The following is a 26,843-nucleotide window of genomic DNA, read 5'->3' as shown; positions in this document are numbered from 1 at the left end:
TTACCATGTTAATGTGTTAAGTACTAATTTTGTTACTAATTATTCTTGATTTTTCCTTTGCTAATACATTATATATTATAACTCTATCCCAATTTGGGATGTGAAAGTATAAAAAAAATGGAAAACTGAGCATTTAAAATTAGGTTGGGCTTATTTGAGGTTTCTATTTTTATAGCTATGGTTTCTGATATGAAGAAAAAGTGCATTTTAGGATATTTGTTAGTGTAAAAGGTGAGGAGGGGCAATGGATTGGAATAATGAGCTAAACCTACACCCTAACCATTTCCAGTGGCTCATGTTCTGGCTGGGGGTTTTCCCAGAGAGCAGAGATTGAGGTTTGGCCACTTTTGAAAGCAAGAGGCCAGAATACATGAATCATCAAAAGTGGCCAAAGTACAGATTCAACTTAATGCATGATGCATGGATTTGTTCCCGTTAAGCCTGCCACAAGCATATGCCATGTGAGGAGTTCTAATCCATCTCCCCTTATGGTAAAAAGTATGAAAATCTGAAAAGATAATGTTAAGACAAAAACATACCAAATTAAATTCTTTCTCCCTAACACCCCCCCAACTAGAGTTTAAAAATGTTTAAAAATATTTAAAGATGTCACAATAGGAAGTATAATTTAAAATTGTTCATATCAAAACTTTTCTATGCCTTTAGCCACCAACAAAATTGGGTTTTTCTGACTAATAAAATAATGCCCAAAATTCTGAGCAGACTCCATAGACTTAAAAGTCTAGAATCACACATTTTGACATTAATTTTCATTACACTTTCATTTATCTTTCTATCAAATAAAGATTGATAGCCATTCTGATATTTGCCAAATCTTTCACTCACTCTTAGTTTTCACACTTCCAGAATCTCACATTATGTTTAGGTCCCTCTACATTAGTTAAAAACATCAAAACACTTCCCAGTTTTTCCTTTTCCAGATTACAGATATTCATTTCATTACATATTTTTGGGTAATATTACTTAATACTTAGCCAAATTAAGTATTAAAACTTCAAAATATAGTTGATGAGTAAAATAAATGGATTTTTTCCTCTGTATTAATGTTTCCATCATATTTCCCAAATAAATTTAAAATATTTTATATAAACAACAATATTATTGAAAAGGGTTTAAATCAAACAGAACAGAGTCAAAAGGATTAGAAAAAGACAGATTCTAAAATAGAGAAATGGTGAAGTAACTACTAAAATTTAAAACCATTCCAGTTCAATTCAAGATCTAGAATGAAAACTACACAGTATTTTTCACCCTGCTTCTCAATGAAAAAACCTAGGAGAGGGAGAAAAGCCTCTAAAATACGTAACATTTGAATATCAAAATATATCCATTAGATGTCTCTACTTACTAAATTTGAAAGAATATTTTCCTTTACTATGCTACACTATGAAAATTACTAATATTTTAATTTTTACTCAAAATTTTTTTCTATTTCTAAATTTAATTTGTGTTTTAAAAAAGAAACAAAATGGGAGTAACTTACATTCAATATCAAGGTACATGCTTTTTTGGTGCCCACCAATTCTACTTGCAGCTTCACAGTCATATCTCCCTGAATCTGACAACTTCACATCTTTAATGTGCAGTAACGATCTTCCATGTTGCCCTTTGACTTCAATATGGCCATCTGGGCTCTGTTTACATAGGTTCAGGAAAAAGAAAGATATTATGCTTGCTTTTTATAATTATGAATGAACTTATGGCATTCAGCACAAAATGATTTAATAATCTAATGAATTTAACAAAAGTAAAATTTTACCAATACATTTTATAACATCATTGCAAAATAAACATTTTGCAAAAATTACATAAATGAATGTATTTCTATATTAACTCCTAGGAATTAATATAACTTAAAAATATTCAAACATGGAATGGATTAATATCTGTTTATACTTCTGTGAAAGGGTAAAGCAATTCATCAATAATTTGAGCTCCGTGGTTATAACACATTTAAAATTACTAAAATTTTATTTCGTCAGCATGGGGGAATACTAGCACAAAACTTTTCCCACTGATGCAGACTGGAAACTCAACTGAAACTAAAAGTCATATTTATTCCCACTATTCTACCCCACTTCTCTGCACCTAGCCCAGATCACTATTTTTACCCTCTCTTTCCCCTTTCATTTTAATCTTTCCTTTATGATCTACTCTCTGGAGTTGAAATTTGATTGTTTGTGATTATTCCCTCCTCAGCTTGCTCTCCCTCTTAACCCTACCTTTTCTCTATCTCCACCAATTTTTATGTCCAGTTTCAATGTAGTCTTACACCAAACTCTCTCTCTCTCTCTCTCTCTCTCTCAGTATGTGTGTGTGTTTATATGTGTTCAACTTTCCTTTGTCTAGTTCAGATTAAAGGTGAGGTATAGAGTTTTCCCTATTCCTCTATGTTTATATGTGTTCTCTCATGCTAAGTATGAGTAAGTTCCTCTCACTTTTTCCCTAGCACAATTCTTTTTCCTTTCTCTCTTCTTCACACTACTAAAACAGAGTAAAACTATATCCAAGTCCTGTGTTTGTCTTTCTTGGTTTCACCTTTGATCTTTAAACATAGTGGGATTCTGAATGGAATGCCTATTTTCCTATTAGCATGTAAGTAGTTCATCATTATGCGACAACTTCTAATTGCTCAAATGTGTATTTCTCTTGTCTCCTAAGCTGGAGTTTCAAAGATTCTACCCAGCTCCTGTCTTTTCACTAGGATGTTTTAATAATTATTAAGGGTCAATGTTTCCCTTTTGGGTCATATTCAGTTTTTCATGACAAGTTATTTTTGCTTGCTATCGTTTACCTATTAGCACATCATATTCTAAAATTTTCTTTCCTCTGTAGTAGTTGTAACATTGCCTTATGTTTTTTTTCATAATTTAACTCTTTCTTCCTGACTGCTTGCAGTACTTTTTTTTTTTTTTTTTTTGTAACATGAAAGCTCTGAATTTTAGCTACTACATTATTGGATAGTTCCAATTTGGGGTTTATTTCAGGAGGCAATTAGTAGATTTTTTTTCTATTCTCAATTTACTCTCTTTGGTTCCAATGGTTCTAGGTAATTTAGTCTCATGATTTCATGAAATAGGGTATGTAGGTTTTTTAATGTAGTCAAGGTTTTCAGAGAGTCTGATGATTCTTAAATTTACTTTTCAGCACCTGTTTTCCAGGTCAGTACTTCTTCTTTTTATTCAATATTTTTACTTTGCTCCACTATTTCTTGTTGTTTCATGAAATGGTTGAATTTTATTTGTTACATTAAAATTTTCAGGTAGTCTATTACTAAGGAATGGATTTCCACATTCTATTTTAAACTATTTATTTAGCTTCCAAACTTTTTCTTCAAGCACTCTAATTTCATTTTTATCTTTTTCTTCATTTCTACCCTTATGAATTCTTGTAATTAATGCTATTCTTTTCTTCAAGATTTATTTGTACATGTTGTGAAATTACTCTTTACCTCTTGGGTTGACCTTAACCTGTAGTATTTCTTCATTGTGTTTCATGTTTTCTTCTGTGTTGCCACATCTCCAACCTCAGTTTCTGGTTTGCTACTTTATTCTAGGCCAATTCTCTGTCCCAGCCCACACTTATAGGTTGTGCTGACTCTGGTTTTGTCCCATTTGTAGTCTGAATGATGCACTGCAGTTTACCCTTTGCAACAACTGTAAGTGTTGGCTTCTACACTTGTCTCTCCTTCTTTCACAACCCCCCAACCGGAGTTGGCATACCTCACAACTGGATGATACAGATAGTATTGGTTTCAGGACTTCTTGAAGAACCAAGTAATTAGGCTGTGATTATGATCACTCTGAGGTATCTATTACTCCACTCAGTTCCCAATGCTGCTGTGAAAAGCCAGTGCCAAGATCCTGTTGTCTTCAGTGTCTGATTATCAAGAATCATTCTGTCATCCACTTTCCCCAGAGTGCCCCACTCAGACTTTTAGGCTAGTTTCACCCTTCCTGAGAGCACTTGGAGGCCTTCTGTTCTATAAGAATGGTCTGATTTTAGGTTTCCTTGGCTTCTCTCTACTCAAAACTTTTGTAGGCTTCAGGTCATTTACTGGATTTCATAATTGGTTTTTGCGTACCCATTCCCTGCACATTTTGAGGAGGATGCAAGTTCAAATCTTGGTTCTACTCTTTGCTACTTGTGTGGCCTTGTTTGAGTTCCTGTACCTATCTGGGCTTCAAATTTTATCTTCTGTAAAATGAGGGGGTTGAACTAGATTAACTTCAAGGTCCATTCCATTTCTAAATTCTATGATCCTTTAACCTTGCCTACAACTTGTTATGACATATTTTTCTCAGTAACTATCTTTCAAAGAAAGAGGTCTTTCCTTAAAATGTATTGAACATATTGTATTAAAATATACTTTAATTAATTTGGGGAAATTTGAGCTCAAGGATAAACATAAAACTATTCATTAAAATAATTTGTGTAGAGAATTTACTCCAATAAATCTTAATTATTCAAAGAGAAAAAGCAAGTGCACAGAAGGGAGATGGTATCAGAGCTCACGAGAAGAAAAAAAATACCTATACATACAGCAGACTGAAAAGTTATCAGGGTTCTAGACATTGCCACAGTTCTGTGATTTAGGAGACAGGCACACTTTAGAGAACAGAGAAGGACTCAAAAGGTGCTGGCAAAGAATATACTTGTCACTGACCTTGAGATATAGCTAACTGTTCAATCCTTTGAGGAATTCCGTGCCTAAAGGTCAGCAGTCAAGTCATAAGACTTCCTAGAAAATGCATGCATACATACACACACACACCCCCATAAGGTAACACAAAACACACAGAAAAAGTCACAAGCATAACTCAAGGGCTAGCATTTCACTCTCTGGAATGATATGAATGGATTTTTTTTTTTAAAAAAATCACTTTCTTTTGTCCTGTTATACCCATGCCTAGACTTTACTCTGGATAATCTCAGGAGATAGCTCATGTATGTTTCATAAACATGGGTGGAAGAACCCCCAGGACTCATATGAACACTCAGAGTTACAGATACGAGGATACAGAACAACCTTTATTTAGATCTACAGAGTATGCAGAAAGTGCACAAGATTCATTGAAATCCATAAAGATCAGCAGAATAACCAACATTTATATAGCATCTACTATGTGCCAAGCACTGTGCTAAGTGCTTTACAAATATCTTATTTGATCCTCACAAAAACTCTGGAAATAGGTATCATTACTATACCCATTTTACAGATGAATAAACTGATGTAAACAGAAGTTAAGTGACTTGCCCAGGGTCATACAACTATTACATATATGAGGCTGGGATTTGAACAAAGGTCTTCCTGATTCTCAGCTTTGTGTTCTATCCACTGTACCACCTAGCTGCCCTCCATCTAGTCCTCCATCTTCTCCAGTGAGTCTCATATCCAAGAAGACACATGAAGTGCTCACCAGGAACAAATATCCACACTGTGGTTTAGACTCCTCCCAGAAGGGAAGCACATTGGGACTGCTAGACAGGTAACACTATCACATTCCGGTGAGTCCCTCTTTTACTCCACATTGACCCACTAAAACGTTCAGTCCACTTTGAAGGGCCTGGCTCGCTCCACAAGGGAAGTGAGCTTAGAGCTGCTAGAGATAAGCAACTCCACTTCCCACCAAATCCACACTTAGCAAATTAGCCACAATATGTTTAGCTTGGAGAAGAAAAGACACAGGGTGTGTGTGTGTGTGTGTGTGTGTGTGTGTGCGCGCGCATAGGTGCGCGCATAAAAGATTTTTTTCCAAGATTTGGAGAATTGGTATATAGAAGAGGAACTGGCCTTGTTCGGTTTGGCCATACAGGACAGAATAAGGGGTCCTGGGTGACTCTCGTGAGGAAAGGAATTTCGGTTTGTCAGGAAAATTTCCCAACAATTAGAAACGTCCAAAAATGCCTTGAGAGATGGTGTATCTCCTTTGTAGGTCTTCAAGTTGAACCTGGATGACTACTTATCAGATGTAGGGAGAATTTCTTTGAAATATAGTGAGGATTCCTTTTAACGTTTTAAGTACTGGTTGGACTGGACAGCTCTCCAAGTCTTTTCCAATTCTGTGATTCTGAGTAATGGAGGAAGAGGTCAAGATCCCTAGTTCCTGGTCTTTCTGGCATTAGAAACCATATGCTCTTTAACCATCTTTTGCCAAGATGGAATACTACTTAGGAAATTGCTGGTTTGTAGATAAAAGGGTGAATCCTTAAACTAAGATTATTTAGATAAGCACATGTCTACTTTATCATGTGTTTTTGACGCAAGATAGACATTAAAGGCTCTTGGTGGTACTGAAGGTGAAGGGATCTCTGCTTCCCACCTGCTATATTCTCAGGATTCCTAGAGAACAAAGTTAGAAAATAAAGAAGGACTGAGTAGGTCTTTTTTTCCCTCCCTCTCATAGGCCAGAACAAAGTGGGTAACTTCACCTGTCCTTCCAAGAGTCTGGGCTAACCAAGTCATCTTGGCCACTCATAAGTGGAATAAGTTTTCACATGTGAAGAATCCTCTATGAGACATTAAGAAGCACATCCAGATCTTTTGGAATGAAGAATATCATCGGCCATTACATAATAAAGCAAAGCAATCTAGATGAAACTTTGGCAGCCTCTTTCTGGGGCTATTAGTTTTAAACTTCATTTTTCTATCCACTGGAGCTGCTGCTGATATTGAGGTCCTGGTGTGGGTTTGGAAAGAAGATAGGCAGGTAATAGCAGCCTGCTATATCAAAAAAAAATGATTTTAAGGGGGCTATTGAAGGGCTTTTTTCAATTACACACTTTCACAAACTCTACCACTTTACGACAAAACACAGAGTACATAGTGAAAGGAAGGGCTGGATTTGGAGGATAGGCCAGACATACCTATATTGTGGCTGTTGAAGGCCTCTGATTATTGTCTACTTCACTGGCTGCTAGCTGTAAGCTATTTTTTTTTGGGGGGGGGCTCTTCTGAATGCCCACAACTATGAATGTGGCCAAGATTGGGCCTTTTTTATTTTTCTGTTTTATTTTGTTCTCCTTCCCACTTCTAACCTCATGTTTCTCTCTCCCACTCTCTCCACACCTTCCTCCCCCCACCCCCATCGACCCTCTCCTCATCTCCCAGAGATTACCTTGGGAGTAATTTATTTTCTTTATCTTCTCTTAATTGTTGTTTTTTTACTTCACTAGACTTATTTATTACTGTTTCTGAGATGGGCATATTTCATTCTGCCTTTTAACTGGAAGACCTTTTTTTCTTATTCTGTGGTGCAACATTTAAGAGAACAGGATTGATAAAGAAAAGGCAGTTTGTCTGACAGTTAAAGTCCCTCATTTCTTTGAATGAAGGATCATTCAAAAGAAAGGAATGATTTAAATTTCTGTACTATGCTGAAAATTCTTTTCACTAAGTAGCTTCTGTAAATAATTAAATAAGGAAGTCCCGAAGCATAGAGGAGAGGGGAAAACAGAAACAAGAGAAGTAGAAACATTAGGGTAGTTACAAACATGTTTAAAAATACATCCATTTAAAGATTTTTTTTGCTGATTGAGAAATTAAGAAAAATCACAGGTCAAAGATTCCAGGGAAAAAAATAAGAAACTGAGGAGATGACCAGGGCAGTAATCTTGAAAATCTCAGGCTGAACAGCCTGCTTAGAAATGATATTTTGTTTTGTTTTTAAGGTAGCTAATTGAGAAAATGATTTATAGTTGACATTCCATAACTCAGAAGAAATGGTATCAGAAACACTAGCCAAAGAGATGTTTTAATTAGGCTTATGGCCTAAAGAAGAAATTGAAGAATATTACAACTCAGAGAGAAATTTTGATGGTTGTTTTAGGAAAAAAAAAAAACTTCGATAAATGTTTCTTATCTGAGTCTAGATACTTATTATTATTATTTTGGGTGAGGCATTTGGAGCTAAGTGACTTGCCCAGGGTCACAGAGCTAGTAAGTGTTAAGTGTCTGAGGCTGCATTTGAGCTCAGGTCTTCCTGACTCCAGTGCTGGTGCTCTATCCACCGTGCCACCTAGCTGCCCCGATATTTTTTGTTTTTAATTTTGTTCAACGGGATATTTGTATCGTGAATAACTTGTTATATAAATCATATAATTGTGTTACAGTAAAAATGACTTTACTTAAGAAACATGGTTTACGTCCAGTCTCTCTAAGTCCCATTCACCAGAAGAGAGACAGGCAATAGGCTTTTATCCTTTGTAATACAGAGCTCTTGATCTAATCTTCTCCAGAAAATACATCGTCAATCACATCTCCAATCTCTCTAATCTTTAACTGTTGCCTATCTCCTTGTTACCTCCTTACTACCCCAAAATACTTGTCTCTCCCATCTTTAAAAACCTTCACTGCACCCCATCATTCTCTCAATTACTCATGCAACATCTCTTCTCCTTTTCTCAGCAAAATTCTTAGAAAATTCTGTCCATGTTAACTGCCTCCATTTCCTCTCCTCTCATTGGCTTCTGACCTCATCACTTAACTGAAACTGTATCCCCAAGTTATCAATGACTTTCTAACTGCAAATTTGATAGTCTTTTCTTGTATCCATTTATCTTGCCCTCACTGCTATATGGATACTCTCTCCTCTCTCACTTTTCATAATGTTATTTTCTCCTGGTTCTCTTCCTACTCATCTGACTATGCCTTCTCAGTCTCTTTTCCTAGATCTTCCTTCCTATCACTCCATAATTGTGCGTGTTCCCCAAGGTTCTGTCCTAAAGCCCTGTCTCTTCTCTCTCTTTAGTCTCTTTCTTAGTGACTTCATTAGCATCAATGGATTTAGTTATCACTTCAACAGAGAGGACCTACATATCTATATATCTAGCCGAAGGTCTTCCCAAGATTCATTCCCACATCAACTGCTTATTGTATATTCCAAACTGGATGTCCCAGAGACATCTCAAACATGACATGTCCAAAACAGAACTCATTATCTTTCCTCAAAATCTATTCTGCTTCAAAACTTCTCTTTCTTTGTCTAAGAAGTCACCAATGTTGCAGCCTTCTCTTTTTCTACTCAAATTACTGCCAAGTCAAGTCAAAAAGCATTTATTAAACACCTGCTATGTGCCAGATAACATGCTAGGTGCTGGAGATACAAAGAAAAACAGATACAATCCCTGACCTCAAGGAGCTTATAAATGGGGGAGACAATATGCAAACAATTATGAACAAGCAAGATATGTGTAAGTAATCTTAGAAAAAAGGCACAAGCATAAGGGAGACTGGGAAAGGATTCTTGTGAGATTTTAATTGAGATTTGGAAGAAACCAGGGAAACCAAGTGGTGAAGTTGAAGAGGAAGAGAATTTCAGGCATGGGGGACCACAAGTGAAAATGTCCAGAGGAGCGAGATGGGGTGCCTTGTGTGAGGAAGAACAGGTAGACCAGTGGACTTGGGGATTGTTGGGGAGGGGCACAGTGAAAAGTGTAAGACTGGAAAGTTATGAAAGGCTTTAAAAGCCCTTTTTATTTTATAAAAATATAGAATATTATACATATTTTATATATATTATATAAATATATATAATATAAATACAAAATATTATAAAATATATTTTATAGCACATTTTATATTTAATCACAGAGGCAACAGGGAAACAATGCAATTTAATGAACAGGTGAGTGACAGTCAGACTTGTGCTTTAGAAACATGACTTTGAGAGCTCAGTGAAGCTGAGCTCATACTCTCATCGCCTCTTGCTAGATTATTGGAATAGCCTCTTAATTGTTCTTGCCTCAAGCCTTTCCACATGTAGTCTTACTTAATTGCACATCTAATCATTTGATTCCTCTCAATAAACTCTAGGACCTCCTTACTGCCTTTAAAATATAAACTCCTTTATTTAGCTTTTCAAACCCTTTATAACTGGAACCCAATCTATCTTTCCAGCCTCATTGCACACCTCTCCCCCCCCCAACACACACACACACTCTGCTGTGATTCGTCACAGTGGCCTCTTCTCTGTTGTTCATACATGACATGCCATCTCCTATCTCTGTGCCTTTGGCACTGACTGTTGCTTTTTTTCCTGGAATGCACTCCCTTCTGACCTCTTCATCACAGAATCTTTCCCTTCCAGATGCAGTTAAGCATTACCTTCTGAATGAGGCCTTTCATGATCCTTGCCCTCACTCCCTGTTTCATTGTATTAACTGCCTTGTATTTCTTCACTTTATATTTATTCCGCTTATACTTACACATGTACTTATTGCCTCTTCCAATAGTCAGTTAGTTAACATTTCCTAAGTGCTTGTTATGTGCCAGGCACTGTGCTAAGTGCTGGGGATGCCATGAAAGGCAAAAAAACAGTCCCTGCTCTCAAGGAACTTACAGCCTAATGGAATGTAAGCTCCGGAGAGGAAGAATTATCTCATTCTTTATATTTGCACCCGCAGTGCCTAGCACAGGACATGCACATAGTAGGCACTTAAATGATTATGTTTAATGATTGATCATCACCAACTATTGATCTGAATTACCAACTATTTACTGATGACTTCCTCAAACCACCATCATGATTCCTGTAGCTTTGGATGACTGCATTAGGCATATGTTCTCTACATCCTTGAAGTACTTTATTTAACCATCTTCTTCTGCCAGTTCATAAAGAAAAGGCAGCTTGAAAATTTATCCTCTTCTATAGTATACTGAGCTTTTTTTTTCCACTACAGAATTGAGGTAGCATTTCAAAAATTAGTCATAATGCTATTTCTTTAAAGTGTTCAAAGTAAGCGGTTCATAAAAAGACTTGGACTCTGAAAAGAGGAAGTAATAAGTCACATATGTGTAGTGCTTTTCAAAAGTTTTCAAAGTGCTTTCACATCCGTTTTTCATAGGATTCTCATAATAACAATGTGGGTAAGTACTATAGGCATTTTTATCTCCATTGGTTCAGAGAGATTAAGGTTTTTGTAAATGTTAGACTTGAAAACTCATTATAAATTCATAAGCGAAGTAGTTGGCTAAAATTACACTTTTGTACATTTTTATTTTAGTTTCTTGCGATGTTGCCATAATATATGAGCCATAAAGACCCATCAGGTCCTTAATCTGTGTCTCTGGCTCATCAAATTTTTTGCCTATAGGCATCAGAATATTAATTGACTGGTAGTCACAGGAGCATTGTCAGGTTCCAAAGAGCTAAGGTATGTAAAGTGCTTTGGAAATGTAAAAATGCTATGTAAATATCAACAAATGCCATCATCATCATCATCATCATCATCATCATCATCATCACTATCACCATTATGTCATCTTTTTATTGGGGTTGAGATAGAAAAAGGTCTGAGGAAAGTCATTATCTTGCTGATATGTTTGCTTACTTAATGGTCTGTGGACTATTACTCAGTTGGAAAGAATGGGTATTGGAATATGATCATCATCTGCAGACTCAGTGAAAGCATCAGGACAACTTCAGTAGCAGACAATGGAATAACATGTGTTCCATTCTGGTTTTATTCAAGGCCCACAGGGTATAATATAAATCCTTCAACTAATCCATACAGCCTTGCTGTGTGGCATTATTTCATTTATGATTGACTCCCTGAGGTCTAGGCCTTTGTCCACAACCTTGAATGATTGTTTGTCCTCACGTGACAAAGGCATAAGAGTATAGCATTCTTGGCATGCACTTTATGTGGGGTGGAAGTAATTCATCAACTCAAGGACCCCCACCCTTACATCAGAAAAAACAATGATTGTGCAGACTAGCTTATTGTCAGGTGCTAGCTGGCAGAAGTGACTTCATGTTTGACCACTGATTGAAACTTCTAAGTACCAAGAAGTTCCCATTACCCAATAACTGGTTTAGTCAACTTTGTTTAGGCAATGAATGCAAGATTCTCCCAGTCATAATCAGTTTAGCAAACTTAATCACATTCCTCTTGTGATTGATAAGTGGGGTCATAGTCTGTGCCATCCACTGATTGACTGCCTCTCTTCCACTTGGTCCTGGTGAATCTGCCTAGTAACAGCGATCAGATATAAGGGCAGAGGCCCAGAGTTCTGGGCTCTTAATCAGGGTACACATCCAGGGGTGTGCAGAAGTCAGCTTGAATCAACTGTTTACTTTTTAGCACAAGCATTTATACTTCAGAAATCAGCAAACACTACAAATTAGGGTGTGATTTGTTGTTCTATTGATTATCTAGACTTAAGAAAGTGATGGATAAAGTCTTAATAATTCATTGTGAGTATATATACACACACGTCTGTGTGTGTAGTTTTTTTTTTTTCCAGAGAGCCTGTTACTAAATATTTGCCAGCATACCACTGTACACATTTCACCATATGCCTCTTAGAGAGGAGGACAAAGACCATTTTGTTTTCAGGAAGGAAGGAAAGAAAGGATGGACAGAGCGAGGGAAGAGGAAGGCAATGATTCCAGTTAACGATTAACATTTTCATACCTAAACATATCCTATACCTGAGGTGTCAAATACATTATCTGTGGGCCTCCCAAATGCAGTCTGAACCAAATTAAAATGTAATGGGGAAATATTTAACAAAGTGAATAAAAATACAGTAAAACATAGATAATATTACATTTTAAAATTAAGTCAATATGTGGCCTGCAGGGATCCTTCTGTATGGATTAAAGGCCACCATTTCTATTTGAGTTTGACATAACTGCTTTACAAGTCCCAATGATTCTGCATCCCTGTAGTATCATGTATATGTAGGATCATAGGATTCCACACTTCTCACCACCTTATTCCCATCCTCTTCATTCCTCCCACCCCAAAGTCTCAACCAAATGCTACTTACTCCTTCCATTGTACCCTCCAGAATGCCTGTTGCATAGGCGACAAACCTGCCTTCATCTTCGATCTTTTCTGCTCCCACTCTTTACATCTTCTGGCAATCAGGGAGACCTAGCTTCCTCCTGTTGGCCCAGTTTCCCTCACCACCCTTTCCAGTACTGGCTCCACTTTCACACCTTCCCCTCAGTTCACTGGTCAAGATAGGGGAATTATAACACCCCTTGCTCCCCAATGCCATTTCCAGGTTCTCCCCCATCTCCATCTCTCAGTAACCCTTCCTCCTTTTGAGATCTATACTATACACAGCTTCCACCCAATCAAAATCCTGGTAGCTGTTGTCTAGAGAGTTCTAGATGTTCCCCTTTCTTCCTCAAAAAGTGTAGTACCTAGTTGACACTCTCTCTTCCTCAACTCCTGCCCTCATTCTAGAGGAATCCAACATACATAATGACTTTTCCTCAAGGACCCTAGTTAGTTCCTCAACTTATTCACTTACCATGACTTATTCCACCTCACCTCTTTTCAGTCTTTTTCAGCTGTGTACAATTTTTTGTGACCCCACTTAAGGTTTTCTTGGCAAAGATACTGGAGTGGTTTGCCATTTCCTTCTCCAGCTCATTTTACAGATGAGGAAACTGAGACAAAACAGGGTTAAGTGCCTTTCCCCAGGGTCACACAGCAAGTAAGTATCTGAGGCCAGAGTTGAACTCAGCAAGATGAGTCTTCCTGACTTCAGGCCCACCACTCTATCCACTGTGGACCCTAGCTACTCCACCTCACCTCAGCCACATACAACGATGGTCCTACCTTTTCTTCTGCCATCAGCCACAAATGAGATGTTGAGGGTACCACTGTCTTTCCAGTCCCCCAGGCTTGCAACCTGAGTGTCATCCTTGACTTCTCAGTAGCTCTTAATCCCCAATATCCAATCTGTTGTCAAAGCCTATTGATTTTACCTTTACAACATTTTTTTTTTTAATAAGCTCCCTTATCTTCTCTGATTTTCCCACTACCCTTGTGTAGGCTCTCATCATCTGATGCTCGAACTGTTGCAACAGGATGCTGGCTGCTTTGACCATCGCAAGTCTCTCTTCACTCTAATTCATGGTCTATTCAGTAGCCAAAGAGATTTTTCTAAAGTGATGGTCCAACTATGTAGCCCACCCCCACCCCCACCCCACCTCCTTAGGAAACTCTAGTGGCTCCCAATCACCTCCAAAATAAAATACAAAATACAAAATTTTCTGTTTGGCATTCAAATACCTTATAACCGACCCCACTCCCACCCCCTCCAACACCTTTGTAATCTTCTTATACTTTATATTCCCCCCCCCCCCCCCATATAGCTTTCCCTCCAGTTACACTGGCCTTTTTGATGCTCTAGGTACAAAATACTTGATCTTTTGGCTCTGGGCATTTGCTCTGGCTGTCTCCATACCTCTACCTCCTGTCTTCCTCCACGTGAAAACTAAAATACTACCTTTTACAACAATAATAAGAGTTAACACACATATAGTGTTTATTATGTGCCAGGCATGGTGCCATGTGCTTTACAATTATCATCTCTTTCCCAATTCCTCTTAATTCTAGTGCCTTCCCACTGGTAATTATTTCCTATTTATCACATATATGGCTTGTTTGTACATATTTATTTGCTTGTTGTCTCCCACATTAGACTGTAAATTCCTTAAGAGCTGGGACTGCTTTTGCCTTTATTTTTTTCTCCAGTGCTTATTAGCACAATGCCTAGTACACAGTAGGAACTTAGTAAGTGCTTACTGACTATCTCCATTTTACAGTTGAAGAAACCGAGGCAAACAGAAATTAAGTAACTTGCCTAGGGGCACACAGCTACTAAGTATCTGAGGTTGGATTTGAAATCAAGTCTACCTGATTCCAGGTCTAGTGCTTTATCTACTGAGCTACCCAGCTGTGTCCTACCCCAGTGGTACCTGAATAGTCCCTTAATTTGTCACCAATGAGTAAGGTGGATAGTGTCTAAAACTCTCGCCCCTGGGGTTATAGTCCCACAAATACACAGATGGATGGCTTTGTGCTATTTGACCAAATGGAACAAATGGAGCAGCGAAGCTTTTCCACTTAATAACTCTGCAAGGGGATGGGTGTGCTACTAACCCTCTCAAAATTCAGGGATGTGAATGTGGCTGAAGGATTTAGCCAAATAAACTCCCCTCAACAGAATAGGTCATGCAAGGATGTAGATTGTAAGACTTGGCCTGTTGCTTGATCCGAGTTGATAGAGGTGGCTCCATGTCTGACCACTGATTGACTTGCCTACATACCGGGAAGTTCCTTTGTACTCAATAACTGGTTGGGTCAACTTCACTTAGGCAATTAATGCAAGGCTCTCCAGATCACAATCAGCTTAGTAAAGCTCATCTAATCCATGTATGCAGTCGGTAAACTTTCTTAATCACAATGCTCTGATGATTGATAAGTGAGTTCACAATCTGGACTATCTACTGATTGAGTGCCCCTAGAGTCCTCCTTCCACTGGGTCCTTGGGATTCTGTCTAGCAATAGCAATTAGATATAAAGGCAGAGATCCAGAATTCTGGGCTCTCCACTGAGATACATATCCAGGGGTGTGATGGAGCTCCAGCTTGAACCAGCTCAGGAGAGCTGATTGTTAAATTTTCAGTGTTAGGCATTTATATCTCAGAAATCAGCAAACACTACAAATAAGGACTTTTATTGTTTTGTTGATTGTCTAGAGTTAAAAAAGTGGAGAGAATCTTAACAATGCAGATTAACTGTAGCAGTGTGTTGTGCATACATTTCCCCCTTCTCCCACTCCCCCTCTCCCATATTTACCAGTATTATCTGGGCTTGTCTGGGCAAACCCAGGTCACCTAACATGAGGATGTCCTGAGGGGTCTTTTGGAATACATCTAAATTACCTAACATGAAGGCTTCTCTATCACCTTGACCTTTCATTAAAAAACAAAACAACAAAACAAAAAAATAAAAATTTTTTGCTAGTTCAAGGCTGAGTAAGAGACTTGGTGAGAGACTTCATCTAAACTTATGTTGACCATGTAGTCAAGTCAACATTTCCCAAATCTTGAGCTCTATAGACTAGACCATAATCAGCAATGGCCACTTGCTGAATAATCATGAAACAACTGTGGGGCTTAGTGATCTCCAGTGGTTTTCTGTTTTTATTTTTTATTATTATTATTATTATTTTTTGTGAGGCAATTGGGATTAAGTGACTTGCCCAGAGTCACACAGCCAGTGAGTGTTATGCTGGTTTTTTGCTCTTAAATAAAAAAGTTATAAAAATGTGTGGCTGGGACCTTTCACCTTCCTTAAGCTGCCCTATAAAGTAGATCAAAGCCAGCTATGTCTTCCCACATTTGCTCCTGTCTTCTGTTCCATTTTGGCCCATCCAATCCCTTTCCCAGTCATGGCTCTGAAAGGCAGTTGCAAACAGCAGCATTCCTGACACATTTTAGTTGCAACCTCTCAGGAAAGTCATTAGTGCTCTTCTTGAGAACTCCTTTACTGAGCTGAGCTATCCTCAACTGTCTATACTGATGAATATGGCATACAGATATTGTACAGTCTGTACCTCTTTTGTATGATGACTCTCAGAAGCACTTAGAAGCTTTTGCATATAAAAATGCAAAGTATTCCCTTAAATACAAAGTAGTACAGAAAAGAAAAGGTGCTATTTCCAGAGAAATTAAATGGAAAACTTTTTGGAGTTAACAATAGAGAGATATCTCAAAATGAGAAAGAGGAAAGAATTGTATGGAAAAGGAATGAAGATGCATCAAGAACTGTTTTTTATAGACAAATTTAACAGGGTGTGTGTGTGTGTGTGTGTTTTAAAACAAAGAAATGTAAAATAAGCATTGAGTCCCTTCCCTCTGCCCTCCTCTTCTTTTGGTGGATTCTTGAAATAAAATAAATTGATCAGAAAATATTTTGATCAGAAAAAAAGAAAAAAGAATGCTTGGGCAGAAGCCACATAGATAATTTATACCTTGGGAGCATAACACACCTTTGAAGAGACACCTTTTCATATACAAATGAACTGCCAAAAGTCTCATATCCTTAAAAAGGAATTATAAAGTGTAAAATAATTCAGTCACATCTGAAAAGGGCTTAGCTTCTATGACGTACCAATACAGCCTGGGTAGGATACATCCATACCATATTTCCTCATCTAGCCGGCAAATTTGCTAAGGTCTAAAAAAGGTGATATTCTGAAGATAACTATTAGATGCAGTATGCTTTTAAAGTCATTTGCATTTCTACTTACCACAGCATAAGAAGTCTACAACTAGAAAAAAAAACCCACTGTCTTCTGTTATTACTACACGGTAAGACTGATAGTGTGAAAAATGATTTCTCTTAGTAATCTATGTCTTGGAGACTCAGAGCCCTCAGCCCCCCTTCTGCTCCAAAGTTCTTCAGAAGGACATTACTGATAATGAGATTGCATTGAATCAGAGTTAATTGGTATCCTTTGAGAACACCTGATCTTCCATAGGCATATAACCCTGTACCCCCAAATCCCAAATCAAGCCAGTTCTGAACTGGCTTTCTTAGGGGGACCTAGTTTTGGACAGAACTTCCATGCAATGCATGTCAAGCCAGCTTGAAAGAAATTAAACCATGAACACATGCACCCTAATTTTGTTTGTCTCTTTCTTAAAACAGACTGTGTAATAAATTCGGGTTCTGCAATAGTAAAATCCTCCTTGTGAAATATCAATAACAATTACAACACATGACACTTAACTCTCTGTGAAATTACAAGGACAAATAATATAGTTATGACAAACAAAGTTTTCATAAACAATTCCATTCTGAAAAAAACAAAAAGCATTTCAGCGTTTGGGAAATAGTGAAGTCTTCTCTCTTTTCTCTTTCTATTTAGGTATACTTTGTTAAATATAATACATTAGAGTATGCACAACATGCCTCTTTTGGCACACATGGGGACTTAGGATATAGGAATGACTCCATTATTGTTTATGTTCTTTAGCTGAATAATACTTGAAAATTTCACAATTCCATTCACTAAATGTTTATCAAGCCGCTACTGTATAGAAAACATCTAGATACTGTTGGGTAGAGAACAAAAAAAAGATATATCCACTAATCTTGGGTAACTTAAAATAAGGGACATAAGACATGTACCTAATAATAATAATAATAATATGAAATAGAATGTGATAACTCTTATAAAGAAATGATATAAAATAAAAGAGATCAAAGAGAGGAAACATCCTTTCTGGATAGAGAATGAAGAAGGTAACATTTGAGTTAAGTTTCAAAAGATGAGCAGGATTTCAACTTTTGGATATGGATGGGAGATCCTTTTTGAGACTATCAAGGAGCTGAAGGGCAGACCAGTTGGGGATATTCAGAGGTTAATGACAAAGGATAGAGAGCAAAAGGAAAAAATCTTGTCTTATAGAACATAAAAACTGGAAGAGATCCCAGAGGTCATTAAGTCCAATGCAGATTAGATACCTGAGCTGTCAGTACTTTTAGAAGATAGCATGATGATAACAGCTGACATTTATAAAGTGCTTTAAGGTTTATACATTTCATTTCATACATTTTAGCATTTGATCCTCTAAAAAAATCTATGAGGCAGTACTACAAGTATTACTATTCCAATTGTGTGGAGGAGGGAATGGGCTCAAAGAAGTAAGTAGTTATCTATTTGCAATGTTCTGTTTTCCAAGGAAAATAGAAGATCATTGAGCGCAGACTTTCCTTTTTATCTTTCTATTCATAGCCTAGCCTAGTTCTCTACATATGATAGGCACTTAATAAATGCTTGTTGAATTGCCCTGACTTGAAATGAATCGAGCAGGTATCTCTTATACAACATTTTGGAGAAGAGGTCACCATTTCAATACTCCACTTAAAATATCCAGCGATGAGAAAATTTTGACAGATATATATCTATATCTATATATACACACACACACATATACACATATATACATGCACATGTGTACACACACATATAAAAAATTTCCTTATAACTTGTTGAGTTTGCCTCTTTAATCAGGGCAAACTCAAATAAGGATTTTTTTTTAAAACATATCTTTGCCAATTTAATGTGTGAGGTAAAAATTCAGAATTGTTTAACTTTTCATTAATCCTATTATTAGTGGATTTTGGACATATTTTATATGGGTTTTTGATTGCATTAAAAACCAATAACTCTTTTTAGCCTTTGACCATTCGGGGGAAGGGTGCTTTGTTTTTTCTAGCATATCAATTATCTATAGAACTTCAATATCAGACATTTATTAGCTGTTTGGTGGAAAGATTTTCCCACATCCAACAAGTTCTTTTCTTATTTTAGTTATGCTGATGTTGTTTGTGCATTTTAATTTTATATAGCTGAAACTATTTATCTTTTATGACCATCGTTTTTATGGGAAAGAATTTTTTCCCCAAATCATATAGCTGAAAGTTACCTTTTCCTAACCTCATCTATTTTTTATGATATAAACTTTTCTATTTAGTACAAAGTATAATCTATTTTCTCCTAAAAATGCTTTCCAATTTTCCTAGCACACTGTTGACTCAGTTTGTGCTTGTAGTCCACTAAAATCCCAACATAATTTTTTAACATGAAATATTTACTTGTGAATCCTATTATAATGTGAATTTTTATTTTTTATTTCTTTTTAATCTTCCTGAAACTTTTGGTTAACTGAAAGCCTGTGTCTTCTGTTAATATTGACCTCACTTGACCAAACCTGACCTATGGAATATTAATGTTAAGGGAAAGTCAGGGTCATTTTTTTTCCTAGTTGAGAGATGTTGTTGAGCTGACTGAAACTAATTCCACAGTTTATGAAAATTTACTTAAGGTCTTAAAAATTCATTAGATAAGAAGTCTGAGGAAGTATCTCAACTATTCCTGATTATTTGGCAACATGTAAATCTCCCTCCTCTATTAGCATATTTGTGAATCTTCTAAATGCCTTTTAATCTGTAATTTGACTTAGTTTACCTAGAGTTTGTTCAATGAAGTTTGTTTCCTTATGGAATATATGAGATTGTGAGTCTTCATTTGTTTAACTTTTATGACACTGAAGGGCATACTATTATGAATCTGCCTTTTCTTTAACTTTTATGGCCTAAGAGTAATGTACAAGATTGCAATGTGTAAAAGAATTATTTCTCTGTCACTCTGATGTAATTTTGCTTATAAGAAAGAGGCCTTGTGAATCCTAATGATGGTTCAGGGATATTGTCTTCTCTGAGGCAGGAACCTATTCTTGAGCATAATAATAAAACTCAGGTTTTTACCTCTATAATTTCTATGTTGCAGTAAATATATTTTGGCAGCAGTCACCTACCACATGAACTCGCCAAAGATATATTTCTCCCATAACACCATTCATTGATTTTTTTTAACCTAAGTGTATAACTTATTAGTTTTTCAATTAAATTTAATCACACTAGATCTAGACCAAAACATACAGGGTATATTAATGAGATCTATAATACATGAAAAGCCAAATGGATGAAAAATGTGCATTTTCCAGACTATGACATAAAGTTTAATTGGTAACTCACTGAATTATTACATCAATGTCCTTATCTAGAACAGTTAATTCAAATTGACAGTGAACTTCACCTGAAATTGAATAGGAGAGACCATTAAGCTATACAGAATTTGGCAAACTGGGAAGTGCTTTTAATGAACCAAGGTATTTTCTGGACACCAAACCCAATATTTTTTTAAATAAATGTTCTCCCAGTGATGCAGTATGGTTGCAAATCTTGGAATATCACAATCTGAATAGATAAAGTTTCCAGAAATGGGAACAGCTAATGTTGGAGAAGGTATATAAAACGAGCAACACTGGTAGATATGTGAACAGATACAACTACTTTGGATTTCAATCCAGATAGAAATGTATAGGACAAATGACTAAGAAGGGGAACTGGGGAAAGAAGAGAGTTATTCTTGAAACACCCCTAAGTTGTTGATAATTTGGCACAAATTGTGGCTTCAGGCCAAGTCTTCTTGGTCTGAGACACCTATAAGGTTAATGGCCTTCCCTTGATCTCTCCCATCACTGCTACAGCTTGATCCTACTTCTTTTTTCTCCTTCCACTTGTAGTCTCTATGCTACAGAATCTATAGTATGGATTCTTTTCTTCTCAGCCTTTGAAGGTGCTCTCTCTCTCTTTCTCTCTCTCTCCCCCCTCTCCCCCTTACTCACTTTTCCATATCCTTGTCAGGGGCTTAGCTGGAACTACCATCTCTTGGCTCTCCATTTGAATCCTGTTTCCAAACTGGTTTGTTATTTTATGGAAGACTACATCCTGGAGAATGAAGACAAGTGGGTCTTAGGAAGTACTGTTAATAATAAGGTGAGTGGAGGTGGTGGAATTCCAGCTGAGCTATTTAAAACTCTAAAAGACGATGCTGTTAAAGTGCTGCACTTAGTAAACTGGCAAGTTTGGAAAACTCAACAGTGGCCATTGAATTGGAAAAAAAATCAGTTTATGTAACAATCCTAAAGAAGGGCAATTCCAAGGAATATTCAAATTACTGAACAACTGCACTCATTTCACACGCCAGCAAGGTAATGCTAAGATTCTACAAGTTAGGCTTCAGAAATATGTGAACTGAGAATTACCAGAAGAGCAGACTGGTTTTCGAAGAGGCAGAAGAGCTAGAGTATACGGGCCGCACGCCGACCCTCTGCCAGTCATGCGCCAGTACCCACTTCTCTTAAAAGAAGTACACCACCAGAGTCTTACCCACGCCTGGGTCTTCGGTTCTGAGCCGGATCACCACACAGAGACAAGCCATCGGGAGGCACCAACACCAGAGCTTTATTCAGAGGCCAACACAGCAAACCATCATAGCAAGCCCAAGCAGCAAGGCCAGAGCAACAGGGCAGGAGCCAGGGGGGAGCGCACATGTGTTCTGACCATGCTTGTTCCTAAGTACCTACTTAGCCCCTCCTCCCCAGCCCGCTACTAGCCAATGATTGTAAGGTCAGATACCGGAAGGGGCTGTCTGAGTTTAGCTCACCAAGGGGGAGGGAGTGACGTAGGAGGCTAGGATTGGATACAGGAAGGAGGCATCTGGGATTGACGCATAGACAAGAGTACGTGACCTAGGAAGTCAGACTCAGGAGGTGACTGGGTCAGTGCTGCACAAAGGGACCTGGAGGTCAGGAAGGTCACAAGAGGCATCTGGGGATGACGTTGCATATAGGGAGGGGACTAAGCAGAGGGAACTCAGTCCTCTGCCGTCCCACTCCCACGTGGCACCGCCCCTTGCCTCAGGAGCTCAGGCTCGGCTACTTCCTTGTACCCAGCTTATGTCACAGAGCACTGCCCAATTGCCTCAGGGCTTCTCCGTATCCAGCCCATCCCAGTGCACACGACTCCATCTACCACAGTCCCTGCCTCGACTTCCAAAATACCCAGATCTTACCCTACCCTTGCCACAGTACCCGGCCTGGCAGCTGCCAACATCAGACAGTCCCTCACACTAGAGACCAAATTTCCAACATTTGCTGTATTGTGGAGAAAGTGAGGGAGTTTCAGAAAAACATCTACTTTGGCTTCATTGACTACACTAAAGCCTTTGAATGTGTGGATCCTAGCAAAATGTAGCAAGTCCTCAAAGAGATGGGGGTACCAGATCATCTTACCTGTCTCCTGAGGAACCTGTATGTGGACCAAGAAGCAGCAGTCAGAACAGAACATGGGACAACTGATTGATTTAAAATTGGAAAAGGAGTAAGACAAAACTGTATATTGTCACTTTATTTATTTAACTTATATGCAGAGTATATCATGCAAAATGCCAGGCTGGATGAATCAAAAGCCAGAATCAAGGTTATCAGAAGAAATATCAACAATCTCAGATACGCAGATGATACCATTCTGATGGCAGAAAGTGAAGAAACCTCTTGGTGAGGGTGAAAAAGGAGAGTGTAAAAGCTGGCTTGAACTAAAAAAAACTAAGATTTTGGCAACTGGTCCCATTACTTCCTGGAAGCAGCATCAGATTTTATATTCTTGGGCTCAAATATCACTGCAGATGGTGCTACAGCCATGAAATTAAAAGATGTTTGCTCCTTGGAAGGAAAGATATGGTAAATCTGGACAGCATACTAAAACGCAGAGACAACACCTTGCCAACAAAGATGCATATAGTCAAAGTTATGGTCTTTCCTATAGCAAGGTATGGTTGTGAGACTTAGACTATAAGGAAAGCTGAGTGCCATAGAATCAACACTTTTGAACTGTGGTGCTAGAAAAGACTTTCGAGAGTCCCTTGGACAGCAAGGAGATCAAATCAGTTAATACTCAAAGAAATTAATTCAGGCTATTCACTGGAAGGTCAAATACTGAAGCTGAAGCTTAAATATTTTGGCTACATAATGAGAAGATGGGACTCACTGAAAAAGACCTTGATGTTGGGATTGAATGTAAAAGGAAAAGAGGACAGCAAGGATGAGATGGACAGATAGTATAATGGAAACAATGAACATGAACTTGAACAAACTTTGAGAGATAGTGAACCATAGAAGGGCCTGATGTGCTATGCCCCATGGGGTCACGAAGAACTGAACACAACTGAATGAATGAACAACAGGGTATACAGGGCAGCAAGGTGGTACAGTAGATAGAGTGTCAGGCCTGAAGTCAGGAAGACTCCTCTTCCTGAGTTCAAATCTGCCCTCAGACATTCATTAACTGTGTGACCCTGATATATCACTTAACCCTGTTTGCCTCAGTTTCTTCATCTGTAAAATGAGCTGGAGAAGGAAATAGCAAACAACTCCAGTATCTTTGCCAAGAAAACCCCAAATGGGATCATGAAGAGCTGGACACAGCTGAAATGACTGAACCACCACCACCACCACCACAAGGTATGATGACTGAGTCTTCTTAGCCAACACAAATGTACCTCCTGTGCCACATCACTTCGGTTCATCTGATGGCCTTGAATCCTTTCAAACTGATTAACTAGGTTGTTTGAACTTAATATGATGCTTTTGATTTACTGATTAATTCAGTAGAGGTGTGGTAGAGTATTTAAGTGGGGTGGAGTGAATAGATGAATGAGTTGACCCCCACCTTGAACACACTAAAATTTTTCAAAATCAAATTCAAGTTCACTGGCTTATTGCTTATACATTTCAATGTCTTCCCTTTACGTGTGTGTGTGTGTGTGTGTGTGTGTGTAACTCCTGTGCCCAAACCAATTGGTTTTGGATTCTCTCCTTACTGGTAGAGACGAAGGCCATGTCCTGCATGAGGAGTGGGCAGAGTTGGCCAGGAGAAAGAGCTTCAGTTCTTGGCCAGTTCTTTTCCTTTTGTTAACTGTTCAATGACTTGCAAGTGCCTCATTTCATTACAACATAAAATCTGAACTAAGAGAATGCTGTTGTTTGACCCATTTTGTTCCATGCATATACCAAAATTTATAGAATTCCTAGAAAATGTGACAATGAAAATAACCATTTTCATTAGCCTTCTGATTAATGATACCAAATCAAGTACAAAGCAGAGAGAAGTATGGATGCTAGAGAAAGTTGTTCACCATTGTCATGAAGGAGATCCAGTGCAAGATCCAATTTAAAGAAGGATTTCTTATAGATGGTGAGGCACTCTAGATGTTCCCTGCTGATGGATGACATAATGCTGATTTATTCAAGCCTTGGAAACCCTAAAAAAAATCACTCAAAAGAGTTTTTGTTGTTGTTCAGTAGTTTTTGAGTCATGTCTGACTTCTTTTGACCCCAGTTAGGGTTTTTTTGGCAAAGACACTGGAGCAGTTTGATATTTCCTTCTCTAGCTCATTTTACAGATAAGGAACTGAGGCAAATAGGGTTAAATGACTTGCCCAGCTAGTAAGTAACTGTGGCCAGATTCAAACTCCAGAAAATTAGTCTTCCTGACTCTAGGCTCAGCACTCTTTCTATTGTGTCATCTAGCTGCCAAAAGAGTTTGGCCTATACCAATAGCCATAAGGGAAAAACCAAATAGATAAGAAGGCCTATTTTATAAACTGTGATATGCAAATGGATGGACAACCTGGAGAGCTCATCCATCACCACAAATGGGAAATAAATGGGGCACAGAATTGAAAGAAGGAGAACTGGTTAAATTTCCTTTGGGGAAATTGCAAAGTTATTGTAATGACCCCAAAGTTTTCCTGAAACAAAGGCAGATCTTTTTAAACTTCAATATTCTTCTGGTGATTTTTATGTCTGCAAATTATGGAACACCAAATTCTCTAGAGAGCTGAAACTGAGGATCACCCAAAAAGCAATGCAGAGGTGCATGGTAGGCTGGAAGTGATGGTATCACACAATAAATGAGAATTTATTCAGGAGATGTGATGTAAAAGATATCATCAAAAAATGTGTGAATCAAAAATTTGGCTAGAATGAGGGGTAGTTTGCATTGGTATCTTTATAATATTAAGAGAATACAGGGGAAGTCCTCAACACTTTCAAGTTAAGTGAACTCCTTGTGATGAATTTACTGAATTTGGAAGAGTCACCGGGTATAAAGAGGCATGGACAGGCTATGAACTGCACCACTGGAGAGGACAACCACATCTTGCTGTTCCTCACACACAACACTCTGTCACCCAGGTATGGGCATTTTCAATAGCTGTACTTTATGTCTGAAATTCTATTCTTCTTCAATATCTGTTTCTTGGCTGGATTCTTTCAAGTTTCAGCTAAAGTATTATTTTCTGTAAGAAGCCATTCTAGGTCTTCCTTAATGTTAGTGTCCTCCCTCTGAGATTATCGCTAATTCATTCTGTATAGATCTTATTTGTTATGCTGTTGTTTCCACATTGTCTCCCCAATTAGACTGCAAGATCCTTGAGAGCTAGGACTGTTTTTTGGCTTTCTTTGTATCCCCACCACCTAGCACAGTGCCTGGCACATAGTAGGTGATATCACGGAGTTACTGGAGAATAATGGCCATGAGACAATATGGAGTGGCTTACTGAAGAAAGAGATTTTTGAATCAGGAATTTGTCAATTAGGTGAGGCAAGAACTCTTCCATCCCCTGCCAGATGACAAAAAGTCTCAAGATTGAAGCTCTTCATAAGTCAAAGGAAAGAAGTTTCTGCCTATACTAAGATAAGAATCATTGTCCTACTCTATCGCACTCCAGGTGAAAAGACTTAAGTATCATGCAGCCAAGCCAATGGTTGAAGGTGAAAAAAAGACCACAGTTGCCCACTGAAGACAGTCTAGGTCCTATGAGGTTAGGAGACTGACTTTTCTAGCAGAAGCAGGTCTTCCACACTACACCCTTAGAAGAGCACAATGGCTAAGAAAACTATCCAATTAATGAACTCTCCCATAAAGTGGAAGTGGATAGCAGAATGGATTAAAAACCAGACTCCTACAATATGTTGCTTATAAGAAACACAGTTGAAGCAGAAAGACACACACAGAGTAAAGGTAAGGGGCTGGAACAGAATCTATTTTGCTTCAGCTGAAGTAAAAAAAAAAAAGCAAGGGTAGCAATCATGATTTCAGACAAATCAAAAGTAGATTTAATTAGAAGGGATAAGGAAACTATATCTTACTAAAATATACCAGACATTGAAGTAATGTCAATACTAAACATATATGCACCAAGTGGTATAGTATCCAAATTTTTAAAGGAAAAGTTAAATTATAGGAAGAAATAGAGAGCAAAACTATACTAGTGGGGGACATTATTTTTTCCCCTCTCAGAACTAGATACATCTGATACATCTAACCACAAAATAAACAAGAAAGAAATTAAGGAAGAGAATTGAATTTTAGAAAAGTTAGATACAACAGACCTTTGGAGAAAACTAAATGGGAATAGAAAGTAATATACCTTTTTTCTCAAAAGTACATGGCCCTACACAAAAACTGACCATGTATTAGGGCAAAATCAAATGTTGAAAAGCAGAAATATAGAATGCATCCCTTTCAGATCATAATGAAATAAAAATTACCTTCAGTAAAGGGGAGTGGAAAGATAGATTGAAAATTAATTA

At 37.8% G+C, this 26,843-nt stretch overlaps 1 protein-coding gene across 1 annotated transcript in view; it reads right to left on the bottom strand.

Moving 5' to 3' along the window:
• The window catches only part of NCAM2 (neural cell adhesion molecule 2), a 251,181-nt gene that overhangs the window by 129,335 nt on the left and 95,003 nt on the right, over positions 1-26,843 (bottom strand). The window contains exon 9 of the mRNA XM_027875469.1: positions 1,505-1,655. Within this exon, the coding sequence (XP_027731270.1) occupies positions 1,505-1,655 (151 nt within the window). The remainder of the gene's footprint in view (positions 1-1,504; positions 1,656-26,843) is intronic.

Source organism: Vombatus ursinus, unplaced genomic scaffold (assembly GCF_900497805.2).
Source record: "Vombatus ursinus unplaced genomic scaffold, bare-nosed wombat genome assembly UNPS02014809.1, whole genome shotgun sequence".
Lineage (NCBI taxonomy): Eukaryota > Metazoa > Chordata > Mammalia > Diprotodontia > Vombatidae > Vombatus > Vombatus ursinus.
The sequence above is the reverse complement of the archived record's forward strand: the minus strand, read 5'-3'. Positions and strand labels throughout refer to the sequence as shown.